The sequence below is a fragment of the Eriocheir sinensis genome, chromosome 26 (assembly GCF_024679095.1).
Source record: "Eriocheir sinensis breed Jianghai 21 chromosome 26, ASM2467909v1, whole genome shotgun sequence".
Taxonomy (NCBI): domain Eukaryota; kingdom Metazoa; phylum Arthropoda; class Malacostraca; order Decapoda; family Varunidae; genus Eriocheir; species Eriocheir sinensis.
The window spans coordinates 5,420,789-5,435,834 of record NC_066534.1 but is presented as its reverse complement, the minus strand read 5'-3'; the positions used below and the strand labels follow the sequence as shown (position 1 = coordinate 5,435,834).

The window sequence follows — 15,046 nt, the reverse complement described above, 5'->3', positions numbered from 1 at the left end:
GATCAAGCAGTTGGTCAGGAACATAGACCCCCTCCAGAGTTGATATAGCTCTCTGGAGATAATGGAAGAGAATGATATGAAAGAGTACAAGAAAGGAGAGCTTTAGAGAAATATAGAAAGCAGGTGGGTAAGAGCGGCTGAAGATTATACCATACAAAAGAAACATACAAGTTGAGAAAATGGAGGCTCTTCTGCTGTGGATACCCTCCTAAAATAATTCTTAAGGTAACTATCAAAATTAACAGATGAATAATAAAAGTAACTCACCTTAATTTTCTCAGAAATAGCTTTAAGACAATCCAAGAGCTTTGTCTCTACCAGTTCTAACATTTCTTGAGAAGGCACATGGTTACTATGTCTTAGTTCACCATCACATTGAGTAGCAGCAGCAGGGGGCAGGGAAGCTGGAGGAGGGCACGTAGAGACTGGTGGAGGATGAAGAGGGATGCCACTCTTGGTTGGGGGCACACTGCTGCCTCTGGTAGTAGATAGCACATCATTCAGAAAATTGACTTTTTTATCCTTTTGCATTTTATCTGAAATCACTAGGCTCCCCATAGTCTATTCAAACTCTTGTGGTATTTACTGCATACTTCTACCAAATAAGACCATGCATAAGGAAAAGCCCTGTATAACATTTCAAGGAGAGTATTCACTGGATAATGGCAAAAAATTAAAGTTTACCCTCTTTTACTCCAACGATCTAATTTTCTTTTGCCATTCAATGTGCATGTTTTATTCTGACATAGTTTTGAATGAAAACATCATCAGAGTTAAACAAAGCATTTTTAAACCAGTGTTTTGTAAATTCATTACATACCTTACTCAAAATCAACAAAACAGAAATCCAGACATACAATCATACAGTCACCTCTCGATTAACACAAGTTTAAATAACGTGTTTTTGATTTAACACAAGTTGATATTTAAGGAGATACGTTTAACTAACGCAATATGTTCGATTTAACACAAGTTTCATCGATGACGTCATTGATGAAACATTATTAATACATTAGTAGGTCACAGAAACAACAAAAACACACGTTCTCACCTCATCCTTCCACCTCCTCACAGGAGGTGGAAGGACGGGGTGAGGAGGGAGGAGGGATAGCGGGGTGGGTATTTGGCAGACGACAACGACGACGAGTGACGCATCAACAAAGTGATGATGGTGAGTGTGAGGACGTGTTTTTGTTGTGTCAGTGACTTACAAATGTAATGTAGCAATTCTTTCTTTAGAAAACTTTAACTTAAAGGAGTTATCTTTGTCACCAATAGCATGGGTAGTCAAAGGAAGGGGAAGGAGGCAAGTGAGCCGGAGTGGCGGAGATGAAGGGAGCGGCTGGTGACAGGAGCGCGGGGAGAGGAGGGACGGTGGCCGACGCAGGTGAAGAACAAATTTAAATAAAATGATAACGTGTGTTTTTGTTGTTTCCATGACCTACTAATGCATTAATATTTTTTCTTTTTAAGGTTAAAGTAACAAAATCCTCAAAATAGGCAGATTTTCCCAGTGTCCAAGAATGTAACTCCCCCTATTACCATTGTTTCCTATGGGGAAATTATGTTTAAATAACGCGATTTTAAATAACGTGACATCTCCAGGAACGTAACCCTCGCGTTGAGAGGTGACTGTACCTCGGTTTATGAGTTTAACCCCTTCACTACGGCCAGGCTAAAACAGCGCCCCGCTCCGTATCCAAGATTGCTGTGCGCACCAAATTTCAAATGTCGCTATTAAATATAACAAGTTTTCAGCCATAAACTCAACATAATCATCATGTATTATATATGAAAACATGCAAAATTAAATGGTGCACATAAAGAAACTCACTACGGCCAGGCCAAAACAGCGCCCCGCGCCGTATCCGGGATTGCCACACGCCAAATTTCAAATGTCGATATTGAATATAACAAGTTTTCAGCCATAAACTCAACATAATCATCATGTATTATATATGAAAGCATGCAGAATTAAATGGTGCACATAAAGAAACAAATTAATTGATAATTTTGAGATGTAAGCATAAATATAGAGATAAAATAACTTGTATATTGGCTAAAGCCAGTCAGGACGCAGTATGCGTGTCATCGAAACGAATTAAGCTCATAAGTCGAGGCATGACTGTATTCTTTATTCTTTCGCAAGTCGCCTAAGTATTCTCTTGAGGGTTTCTTATAAAGTAGGTCTTCCAGATGGCATTATTTAGACATTTTTGTCTAAGTTGGTATGCCAATTAATTGAGTTACTTTTGTGGCTAACATAATGAAGTTGACTGTTTATGCTTTTGAAGAGATACCTATTTTCAAGAACAACTTTATTTTTGTGTTGAAATGGATTAATGCTATTTCTTCTTTTTTTACACAAAAGGAGTAAGAGGAAGGTGAATGAAGTAGTGTGATAAAAGTGATGTCTCAGATGATGATTTGGAAAATGTTAGGAGAGTGTAACTGTAAATGATTAAACAGGAAACAAATTTATCTGAAACATTCAGCAATGTTAGGAAAATTGTAAGAATGTTTACAAATTAACTTTGAAGGGTTTGATTTACATTTTCATCGAATACAGTTTCTGAGTGGCATTTGATGCTTGGATTACAAAATAATCTTTTTCTTTAATAATAACTGCAAATGTAAATTTCAGTTGCAATTGCAAGTTTCTTTTCTGGCTAAAGGAATTTCAATAATTAAGAATTTGCTTTTTCAATTGTATAATATATCTATTTTTATACCAAAAAGCATTTCAATAAAAAAGAAAATTGTCTTAGTGAATATTATTTACCAATCCAATTCCCTTCCAAATAATTTACCTATACTACACTACTGAAGTATTTAGGATTTGCATTAGTTGACATAAATATTATCCAAATGGGAAATCCCAGGATCCTGGGAAATATCCTGGTTTGTCCCAGAATCCCAGGATACTGAGAAACCTCCAAAACAGGAAACCCAAATAAATAGATTATTAAGACACCTCTTCAACTGAATCTGATCCTCTCTTTAGTTTCTCCAACTGTATTTTATTTGTGGTAGCAATTCTTTAGTGTTCTTTTTTATCTTCTTAATTCTTTAATTTCCTTGCTAAAATGGTAGGCTCAGTACTGAATTTGTAAAACTTACTTGAGGGTTGGTGGCATTGGTGATGAGGAAGAAGTGTCCTGAGGGTTGAGTGGGATGGGTACACGCTTGTTGAGAAGCCGGTGTCGCCCAGGACCAGCAGTATTGCCCCTACCAGCAGTACTAAAGGCAAGTTTTGGAGGATCATTCCATCCTCGCTCAGGGTTACCTATAAAAAACATAACTGATGCAAATGTTGTCTCAAAGGCTAGAATCTCGATGAATATACCTGATAAAGATATATAGAACGTGAAGGTGGCAGAAATGAACCCTGTAAGTTAAAAACTATTATTCATGTTTCTTATAGATTAAAATAACACAAACTCTTGTTAAGAAATTTCATGAGCTCTGAGACCATGCTGCACCCTGGTGCTCCTCTTGACTGAAGTCGCTGAAGTTAAGGTTGACTGAAGATCCAGACGGCATGTGGATAATCTTCCGCCACTCGCCGATGGTTTGAAAAATCAGCGTGTTTCAGTGGAACTCAAACCTAGTCCACGCTAGGTCCTTGGGCCATGCACGCTGACCACTCGGCCACTGCCTCCCCAAATAAATAACTATCCACATCTTGTTAATAAAATATTCTGAATAAATTAGAGCATGATCTGAAACACACTGTGTCAGATTACTATACTTGCCTGATGATTAGTTAAAAAGTTATTCCCGAAAAACAATATAACACGACCTCTGAAACCCATAGTAGTCAACAACTAAGATACTGAAGATTGTTAAGTGTGTCAATGCTTACAGGACTGGAGCATTTAGTGGATGTGTTCAATGCTGAGACAAGGCAGTGGCTGAGTGGTTAGCATGGCGGCACTGCGTGCAGGACAACGTGGGTTCACACCCTTCTCAGTACCACAAGCTGGGATTTTTCAGTCACCGTCGAGTGGCCTAAGACTACCCACACGCTGTCCAGAAGACCACCTATCAACCTGGACTCTATATTATCTCTCTAGAGAGAGGGTCATTGATGAGCTCCGGGAGGCAGCATGAGCCAAGCAAGATGGCGCCGCTATAAACACTTGCCTGCACCACAATGGCCTGGGGCTGACTATCAGGCCCCGCCAAAAAAGTCTACCAGCGCTGTAAGTGGAAACAAAAAAAAAAATATACGGTACCCTCCTGAGTTTCGTGCTATCTGAGTTTCACCATCCTCGAGTTTCACGTTTAGTCCTAAATTCCTACCATCCCGACTTTCAAGCATTATCACCCTGAGTTTCGCGCTACTTTTACATGTATCAGTCACGTCTACCTAACGTCGCCGTCATGAGCGCTGCCTTAAAAGGCGGTGTCACACTGGTTATTTTAATTCAACCGTTAGGGCTACGAGCAATCGCGGTTGCCTGTACTCCCAACCAGGAGCGAGTTGTCGGCCGTCCATACGGATGGAAAATGGTTGTGATTATGAGCAACCGTGCGGCTGTATGAAAACAAACAGACGGTGGTAATGTCTGAGGAGTGAGGAGCTGTGGAAGATGGCCCACCAAGAGAATCATACAGTGGGCTGGCAGACCTGCTTTGTTTACTGCTTAATTGACAAAATATGAGAACATCCCCTGCTTTGGAAGCCATGATCGTGCCCACAACCGCTTCTTCCTTTCATTTAACTGCAGCAACAAGTCCATAACTTGGGTAATGGCAGCACAAACCGCAATAGCCTTTATACTATAGCTGACGAAGCCATGTCGATACATAGCGACTGCTTTGTTTACGTTGAGGGTACTGGCCACCGACCTTGGCCGTGTGTGAAGCACACTCGGAAAGGTTCCCCATGCCACCAACGCAGTTGGAGGAAAAAGGTCCAGTTTGACACCAGCAGCTTTAGATTCCCTCAGTTAAGTGAATGTGTTAACCGTGTTCACATGTTCTGAGGCGGGATACACAAAGGTGCACGCTAATGGCCCACGGTAAAAACTACGAACTATTGATTTAGAGCGCTGTCGCACATTCACGATCTTGCCTCCCGACGTTAAAAATCTCGCACTGCCAGACATATGTTACGACCATCATAAGTAGACCCCCATTGTCTACGTCGAAACGACGTTGTTAAGAAGTTGTTGAGATGGACAACCGACGGTCGTAGCTTATTGCCAATGGGTGACAGATGTCGGGGAGGGCTCCGATGGTTTTTAAATTTCTAAAATTGTCTGCGTGTGGCCCGACGTCAGGGGGGCGCCGGGAGTCATGATCGCGACTGTGTGACCGCGGCCTTAACTCTCAACATTACTTCAGATTCACAAAGCTTTTGTTTCGTTGTTACTTTAGCAGACAGCGCCATGTTGAAACAGGGTGACTGCTTTGTTTACGTTGTGGATACGGGAAAGTTGGAGTTGCCGGTTACCTCTATCGCCAATGTAGTTGGAGGAAAAAGGCCCAGTGTGACGCCAGCTTATGGACAACCTACAACTGGCCCGTAACCCCATCAGTTGGAGGAAAACAGCCAGTGCGACACTGCCTTAATGCAGTGAGGCTGCTGATTTGGTGAGTGCCATCGATGACGTCATTGGACTCAGCTAATCACAAACGTGTTTTCAAAACTCTCAGCCATTTGTAAGGCACCCACCTTCAGCTGCAGCTTCAAAACGACCCATTCTCTCTTCCCATTTTCTTCCTTTTTTCAAGGGAACGTATTTTGAGATAGCAAGGGAGTAAAAGGGAAAAAAAAGTCAGCTTCTCCATGGGCTGGAAACAAATAAGCACATTTTCAGTGTTTTCAACATTCCAAGTTTTGTGATTCTCAAGTTTAGTACTATACCTTCAGAACAAAGCAAGCGTGAAACTTGGGAGGGTACTGTAAATAAAGGCTACGACAACATGAGGCAACACCCCCTAACCCACCTTGCAAGTAAGATATCACCAACCCCTAATCAACCCATCCACTTCAGCATTTTTGTTATTGAAGTAAGTTGAGCACATTTGATAGGGTTGCTTGATGACCCAGGGTTGGATTCATCAAACCATTTACCATGCGTGTGGCTGGTAAGTTTTGTGGTATCTCCGCCCACCCGGTAAATTCACATTCATCAACTACTTTTTTTTTTTTATGTCGCGGCCTATTGCACTGATAGGCTTCTTCCCGGTGGGGCCTGATGGTCAGCCCAAGGCAAACGCACAAAACATCAGATTCACATATTTTTTACAATAACTTCGGTTCTCCTCATCGTAGAAACTTCAGACTTGGTTCATATTTTAGCTCATGGAAAGATGCACCTTGCATGGCCTTGGCCTTGGCCTTGATCTTGACCTTTGACCTCAAAAAGTTTGCCCAAGGTCAAAGTTTTCAAAAAAAAAATAATTACCGCAAATTACTTACCACACCCTTGGTAAGGTCAAAAGTTACTGCAACTCCGAACACCCGTAAGTGAGTTACTGCAGGCGTGGTAAGTGCCGCGGCTTATGTTCAGAGGTGATTTTGATCCTATGTATATTTTTACCTCGGGATGTGCCCTACACCATCAGAATCAGAAAAGCATGCAGATTTAGGATCTGGGCTTATAAAAGTGATACGACAAAAGCCAGCTGAGTACTAAGGAGCTGAAGGGAAATAAGTGCAAGAAAATGTGTACTCCCTATTCATTTAACACGTTAACCGCGTATTGGGCCACCAGTGTACCAAGCAGATGTTTCACTTGTTGCGGCATATTGGTACATCTGTGGCCCGAAAGCCCTTTCTATAAACTTTTACAAACATGAGTATATAAACAATTTGTGTGTAAATTTGTATTTATTATGACTGCAGATGTGTTGCAATGGTACCAGGTAACAAGTTAAACATGATAAGGTGATAAGATCAAACTCTTTCGTCTCTGCCTATCAACATCTACCTTTCCTTCCTGTTGGAAGTATGCCTTTGTACAGCCTGTGCCTAAGAAGGGTGACCGTTCCAATCCCTCAAACTACCGCCCTATAGCTTTACTTTCCTGTCTATCTAAAGCTTTTGAATCAATCCTTAACCGGAAGATTCAAAAGCAACTTTCCACTTCTAACCTTCTATCTGATTGCCCGTATGGGTTCCGCAAGGGGCGTTCTACTGGTAATCTCCTTGCCTTCCTAACTGACTCTTGGTCATTCTCTCTTAGCCGTTTCGGTGAAACCTTTGCTATTGCGCTGGACATATCAAAAGCTTTTGATAGGGTTCGGCACAAATCTTTGCTTTCCAAACTACCCTCCTACGGTTTCTATCCTTCTCTCTGTACCTTTATCTCTAGTTTCATTTCTGACCATTCAATTTCTGCTGTGGTAGACAGTCATTGTTCTTCCCCTAAATCTATTAACAGTGGTGTCCCACAGGGTTCTGTCCTATCTCCCACTCTCTTTGTTGTTCATTGATGATCTTCTTTCCAAAACAAACTGTCCTGTCCATTCTTACGCTGATGACTCCACTCTGCATTACTCAACTTCTTTTAATAGAAGACCCACTCTACAGGAACTAAACGATTCAAGGCTGGAGGCAACAGAACGCTTAGCCTCAGACCTTACTATTATTTCCGATTGGGGCAAGAGGAACCTGGTGTCCTTCAACGCCTCAAAAACACAGTTTCTCCACCTATCCACTCGACACAATCTTCCAAGCAACTATCCCCTATTCTTTGACAACACCCAGCTATCACCTTCTTCAACACTAAACATCCTCAGTCTATCCGGCCTTAACTCAAAATCTCAACTGGAAACTTCATATCTCATCTCTTACTAAATCAGCCTCCTCTAGGCTGGGCGTTCTGTACTGTCTCCGCCAGTTCTTCTCCCCCGCACAGTTGCTATCCATTTACAGGAGCCTTGTCTGCCCTCATATGGAGTATGCATCTCATGTGTGGGGGGGGGTCCAATCACACACCACTACTTGACAGAGTGGAGTCAAAGGCTCTTCGTTTCATCAGCTCTCCTCCTCATACTGATAGTCTTCTACCTCTCAAATTCCGCTGCCATGTTGCCTCTCTTTCTATCTTCTATCGATATTTTCATGCTGACTGCTCTTCTGAACTTGCTATCTGCATGCCTCCCCACCTCCCACGGCCCCGCTGCACACGACTTTCTACTCATGCTCATCCCTATACTGTCCAAACCCCTTATGCAAGAGTCAATCAGCATCTTCACTCTTTCATCCCTCACACTGGTAAACTCTGGAACAATCTTCCTTCATCTGTATTTCCTCCTGCCTACGACTTGAACTCTTTCAAGAGGAGGGTATCAGGACACCTCTCCTCCCAAAATTGACCTCTCTTTTTGGACACTCCTTTGACCTCTATTCAAGAGCCGTGAGTAGCGGGCTTTTTTTTTTATTTTTCTTTACGCCCTTGAACTGTCTCCTGAGCTGTAAAAAAAAAAAAAAAAATGTATGTAAAAAGAATAAAAAAACAGGCATACATATAAAGTTTGGTGACATTTCGCTTCCAAATATAAGCATTGCATTATGTAACAGTAATCAACTGCAGAGGAAAATTTCCCTCATAACAAATAATGTAAAAAAATAGATAAACTAGACACATAGCACTCGGAGAGTGCACACCTCTGCCAAAGATCATCCTGAAAATTGGTATGGGTATCAACTGTGACCTTATGCTTATGCAAGGTCAAGGTCTAGGCCATGCAAGGTGCATCTTTCCATGAGCTAAAATATGAACCAAGTGTGAAGTCTCTACGATGAGGAGAACCGAAGTTATGGCCAAAAATATGTGAATCTGACGTTTTGTGCGACCTCGACATTTGACCATTGACATCAAAAATTTAATGGGTTCTATTCTTGATAGACACAAAGCTTCCCTGAAAAATTGGTTATCCACAAAATTGTGCACAGGAGACTGTGACCTTGACCTTTGACATAAAAAATCTAATAGTTTCTATTCTGGATGGACATGAAGCTTCCCTGAAAAATTGGTTGAGATATACGCAAAATTGTGCACAGGAGACTGCTCACGAACAAACAAACAAATAAATAAATAAACGTACCGACCGGACCGAAAATATAACCTCCACCTTCGTTGGCGGAGGTAATAATAAGTACCTAGAAATTCATAATAAATGAAAATTTTGCTCTTCATAATAGAACAAAAAATAATGCTCCAAATCACTACTAATGACTTGGAATATTAGATTATCCTAATGTTTGATTTATTGCAGTGTAGTTTGCTGAACTGTAGAAGAAAGCACCACTCGGCAAATAATGTAAAAAAAAATATCCTGATAAATTAAAATTTTGCTTTCATAACTGAATAGAAAATAATGTTCCCCATCCTGCTCTTCATCTATTTCTGACTCTTCACTTTCCTCGGAGAGCTCATCATCTGGGTCATCAGAATTGACGAAAAAAGCCTGAATAATCTGAATCACCAGATGAGGTATCCGATCATCCTCCGTAAAATACGGTCGGGCTCATTTATGTTGAAAAGGAAGGAAAAAAGCATTATTAATATGTAGTTTTCTTATGTACAGCTGATCAAAATGTAAGATATTGTATCGATACTAACTCATATATTCATCATAAAAACTACACCAAATAGCATAACAAGATTATATCATCAGTGTGTCGCGAACTGGTACATATATGCGCCAATCCATGCCTGGTACACTGGTGCACCAATACGCGATAGAGGGAAAAAATATTAGTGGTCCACGATTCGGTATATATTTGTACAGGTAACTCTCGATTTACGTGAGTATTGTGTCCTTGAAGAGGTCGCGTAAATCAAAAACAATGTAAATCAAACAAGAGGTAGGTTTCTATCAAAAAATAAATATTCACTTCATTCAGTGGAGAGAGAGAGAGAGAGAGAGAGAGAGAGAGAGAGAGAGAGAGAGAGAGAGAGAGAGAGAGAGAGAGAGAGAGAGAGAGAGAATATCCATATCACCAAGATATCCACTCAGGCACTCAGTCTCAGCCTCACTCGTGTGAGGCAGAAATGAGGGACACCATGAGCGACTGGCTAGTATTGGTACAGGTAACTCTCGATTTACGCGAGTTTGTTTTACGCGTTTTTGAAATAACGCGGGGTCCAAAATCTAAATAAATGTTTAATTTACACGTTTTTTCCACTTATACGCGATATTTTATGGAGTGGCCACCATATGTCTCACGCAACTGGACTCACACGGCGCCGCGGCCACACAGCTAAGCTCAGTTCTTCCTGCGCGCTACTTGAACAACAATACAGTACCCATGCTGCCACGCTACTCAACGATAGAGGTGGGCAGGTAACGGTACCAATACCGGTACTAACGGTACCAGGTATACGGTACGGTACCGGTACCAGGCTGCTCGGTACCGGTACCAATACTAGCCAGGCGCTCATGCTGTCCCTCATTTCTTTCTCAGACGAGTGAGGCTGAGACTGAGTGCCTGATTGAATATGTCGGTGATATGGATATTCTCTCTCTCTCTCTCTCTCTCTCTCTCTCTCTCTCTCTCTCTCTCTCTCTCCACTGAATGTATTATGCGCACCTTTTTCACATAAAAAATGCCTGAAAGTATAGCCCTGCGCGTTATACGCCGAATGTACAATTTTTTAACGATTTTAATCTTCTTTGGGGTGTTTTTAAGGGTCTGTGTTTCGTTTTATCCAATAACAACGGCAAACTTACCTTTATTACTGTTAATGATCCTTCATAGTCCATAGCTGTCTTATAATATGTAACCATAGAATACAGGGCGATCAAATAACTACTATAAAAAAATTAAATCGGTGGAGCATCGCCCATGTCTTGCCGTTATACCGTTTTCCCGTCGGGCGCCATTTGTACATCTTGATCTTGATGTCACAGGTGGCTTACGATTGTATGACTAAGGAGCAGTACAAGCAACATAAAAAAATTAGGTTAAGATTCGTTTTAGGTCCGTGCCAGTATCTCATTACCTACCTTATGAAACATCAGTATCTCTTCATATATCTTTTCTACAAACCTTCAACAGTCATGGAAACGCTTTGAAAATCCAATTCAAGGACTTTTTTACTCTTGAAAATAGGAGATAATGTTTACGAAAGCGCGTCGCCTCCTCTGGCGACGGTGCAGCCGGTGTTGCGAGAAATACCTCCTCGCTGAATAAGTCACATATACATGTGGGGGCGGGGGTCGAGGGGCGCAGCCCCCGTTAATAGGTCGTAAAGTTCGGTTGGAGTAGTTTAAATATGCCGACCCTAAACCCTCATCGAGCTATTTTACGGCTGCAGCGGCGTCGCGGCCGCCGCCAGAGGAGGCGACGCGGTTCCGTAAACATTATCCCCTATTTTCAGGATAAAAAATAAAAAGTCCTTGAATTGGATTTTCAAAGCGTTTCCATGACTGTTGACAGTTTGTAGAAAAGATATATGAAGAGATACTGATGTTTCATAAAGTAGATTATGAGATACTGGCACGGACCTAATACGAATCTTTACAAAAAAATTATATTGGAAAAAATAACCATGTATTCATTATTAATTATTAATATTAGTGAGAATAATGGGGTAAATATGATATCAGAAACTGTGCATCATGAGTCTTGTACGAGGAGTTATTTCACGCCCAGCCGCCATTTGTATTGTTTACAAACCACACAACCACACCCACACAACAAAAAGCTGCATGCCGCATTGTCTGTCATAACCTACGAGTGACTGTGAGAATAATATGCTTATTATGATCTCAGAAGCTGTACATAATCAGTATGGACGAGGAGATATTTCTCGCAACACCTGCCCGGCCGTCATTTGCATTGTTTACAAACCACACAACCACACCCACACAACAAACAGCTGCATGCCGCGTGTCACCAGAACCGCTTGAATTGTGTCTTGCCTAGTTGTCTGTCATAACCAACGAGTGATGGTGGGAATAATATGCTTATTATGATATCAGAAGCTATGCATCATCAGTCTGTACGGGGATGTATTTCTCACAACACCAGCCCGACCGCCATTTCCATTGCTTTACTCAAGGACACTTGTCAATTCAAGCGGTAAAGATTACACCTAAAATATATAAATTTCGGAAAACTGTACATTGTCAATGTTCTTTAACCCGTACATATTTCTGAGCATTTTAAGAACTTTTTTTTTCAAAGTTTGGGGTGCGCGTTATACGCCGCAAAATATGGTATTTATTTTTCGACAGAAACCTACCTCTTGTTTGATTTACATTGTTTTTGATTTACGCGACCTCTTCAAGAACGCAATACTCGCGTAAATCGAGAGCTACCTGTACCGGTACCGAGCAGGGGTGGATCAAATACAATTGTATTTGTATGTGAATTGTATTTAAATACAATTTTAATGTATTTGTATTGTATTTACATTTTGACATCCAGAGAAAAAAGTATTTTGTATTTGTATTTGTATTTGTATTTTGGTACCCAGAAAAAAGTATTTTGTATTTGTATTTGTATTTTGGTACCCAGAAAAAAAGTATTTTGTATTGTATTTGTATTTTGGCACCCAGAAAAAAAGTATTTTGTATTGTATTTGTATTTTGATACCCAGAAAAAAAGTATTTTGTATTGTATTTGTATTTTGGTACCCAGAAAAAAAGTATTTTGTATTGCATTTGTATTTTGGTACCCAGAAAAAAAGTATTTTGTATTGTATTTGTATTTTGGCACCCAGAAGAAAAGTATTTTGTATTGTATTTGTATTTTGGCACCCAGAAAAAAAGAATTTTGTATTTGTATTTGTATTTTGGCACCCAGAAAAAAAAGTATTTTGTATTGTATTTGTATTTTGGTACCCAGAAAAAAAAGTATTTTGTATTTGTATTTGTATTTTGGTACCCAGAAAAAAAAGTATTTTGTATTGTATTTGTATTTTGGCACCCAGAAAAAAAGTATTTTGTATTTGTATTTGTATTTTGGTACCCAGAAAAAAAAGTATTTTGTATTTGTATTTGTATTTTGGTACCCAGAAAAAAAAGTATTTTGTATTTGTATTTGTATTTTGGTACCCAGAAAAAAAAGTATTTTGTATTTGTATTTGTATTTTGGTACCCAGGAAAAAAGTATTTTGCATTGTATTTGTATTTTGGCACCCAGAAAAAAAAGGACTTTGTATTTGTATTTATATATATATATATATATATATATATATATATATATATATATATATATATATATATATATATATATATATATATGTTAAGGAAATAGAAAAAGAAGTAATGTTAAGCCACATTAAGGCGGAGGAGGAAACAGATGAAGGTTGAAGGCTAAGGAGGAAAGGATTAACGTCAGATCACGGGGACAGCGGAGTAAGGAGAACATTAAGGTTGAAGGCGGAGGAAAAAAATTAAGGGTGGGGAGTACGGAGGAAATTAACCTCAGGTCACATGGAGGAGGAGTAGGAGAGGATTTAGGGAGTTAATAAGGGATGGGTGGCTCGGAAGAAGGATCCGCCCGCAAAAATGTGTGACGTCATGGAAATGGGAGGCATATGGGATGAGGTGTGAGTGAAGACGAGACAGTAAACCGATCTACTGCTTTAACTTGGCAAATGCACTACAATCACCTATCAAAAAGAGGTTGCATCCATTTCTTGAGAGGACTGATGTCATTGCCGCAGCTGTCATGGGCCCCAGGTTTAAGCTGGCATGGATGCCATATAAGAAAATACAAAAGGAAAAGGTTTCCAAGATTGTGGACCTAATTATTTCCGAGTCGACCTTGAAGAAGAAAACATTTCAAGAGAGTGAGCCTTTCGTCTTTTCGGCTGGCATGAGTGCAACACGACCTCGTCTTTTTGCCTGCATGCCTCCAGCTGGGCAAATGATGGCAAGTGCATCAACAAATGACACTACAGTGGTGAAGGCAGAACTTGAAATGTACCTAGAAGAAGGTGTTTTGCCTTTTGATGTCAATCCACTGAGGTACTGGAGTGATGCAAAAAGCTTCAAAATTTTGAAGCACTTTGACAAGAATATTCTAGGTTGCTGTGCAATGTTGGCACCATCTGAGAGGGTGTTTAGTAAGGCCGACAATTTTTACACTCCTGAGCGAGCAAAACTCGGCCCGGAAACTTTCCGGACATTAATGATGATAAAATGCAATTATGATATGTGAAGTGTAAACTTGTGAAAAAAAGTATCTTTATATTTTTTGCATAATTTCAGGAGTATTTTTATTTGTATCTTTGAAATCTGGAATAGGAGTATTTGTATTTTTATTTGTATTTTTAGATTCAGGAATAGAAGTACAGGTAACTCTCGATTTACGCGAGTTTGGTTTACGTGTTTTTTAAATAACGCGGGGTCCAAAATCAAAATAAATGTTTAATTTACACGATTTTTTCACTTATATGCGATATTTTATGGAGTGGCCACCAGATGTCTCACGCAACTGGACTCACACGGTGCCGCGGCCACACAGCTGAGCTCAGTTCTTCCCGTGCGTCACGTGAACAACAATACAGTACCCACGCTACTCAACAATAGGGGTGGGCAGCTACCGGTACCAGCTATACGGTACAGTACCAGTACCAGACTGCTCGGTACCAGTACCAGACGGCTTGGTAACGGTACCAATACCAGCCAGTCGCTCATGGTGTCCCTCATTTCTTCCTCACACGAGTGAGGCTGAGTGCCTGAGTTGATATCTCGGTGATATGGATATTCTCTCTCTCTCTCTCTCTCTCTCTCCCCACTGAATGAAGTGAATATCTATTTTTCGATAGAAACCTACCTCTTATTTGATTTACATTGTTTTTGTTTTACGCGATCTTTTCAAGGACACAATACTCGCGTAAATCGAGAGTTACTTGTATTTGTATTTGTATTTTTAGATTCAGGAATAAAAGTATTTGTATTTGTATTTGTATTTTTGGAATCCCGAACAAAAGTATTTGTATTTGTATTTTTGGAATCCCGAACAAAAGAATTTGTATATGTATTTGACTTATAAAAAAATCAGTATTTAATCCAACCCTGGTACCGAGCAGTCTGGTACTGGTAACATACTGTATAGCTGGTACCG

At 40.2% G+C, this 15,046-nt stretch overlaps 1 protein-coding gene across 2 annotated transcripts in view; it reads right to left on the bottom strand.

Annotated features, from left to right (window-relative positions):
- LOC127003715 (steroid receptor RNA activator 1-like) overlaps positions 1 to 15,046 on the bottom strand; it is a 167,452-nt gene that overhangs the window by 115,959 nt on the left and 36,447 nt on the right. The window contains exons 2-3 of one of the 2 annotated variants that reach the window (XR_007757362.1): positions 3,121 to 3,286; positions 247 to 478 (exon numbers count right to left, since the gene is read on the bottom strand). Coding sequence is in view for 1 of the 2 variants with exons in the window: in XM_050870659.1 (XP_050726616.1) it covers positions 3,121 to 3,286 (166 nt within the window). In the remaining variant the exon portion in view is untranslated. Of the gene's footprint in view, positions 1 to 246; positions 479 to 3,120; positions 3,287 to 15,046 lie in introns of those variants that run through there. The other variant, XM_050870659.1, reaches the window with a different exon arrangement.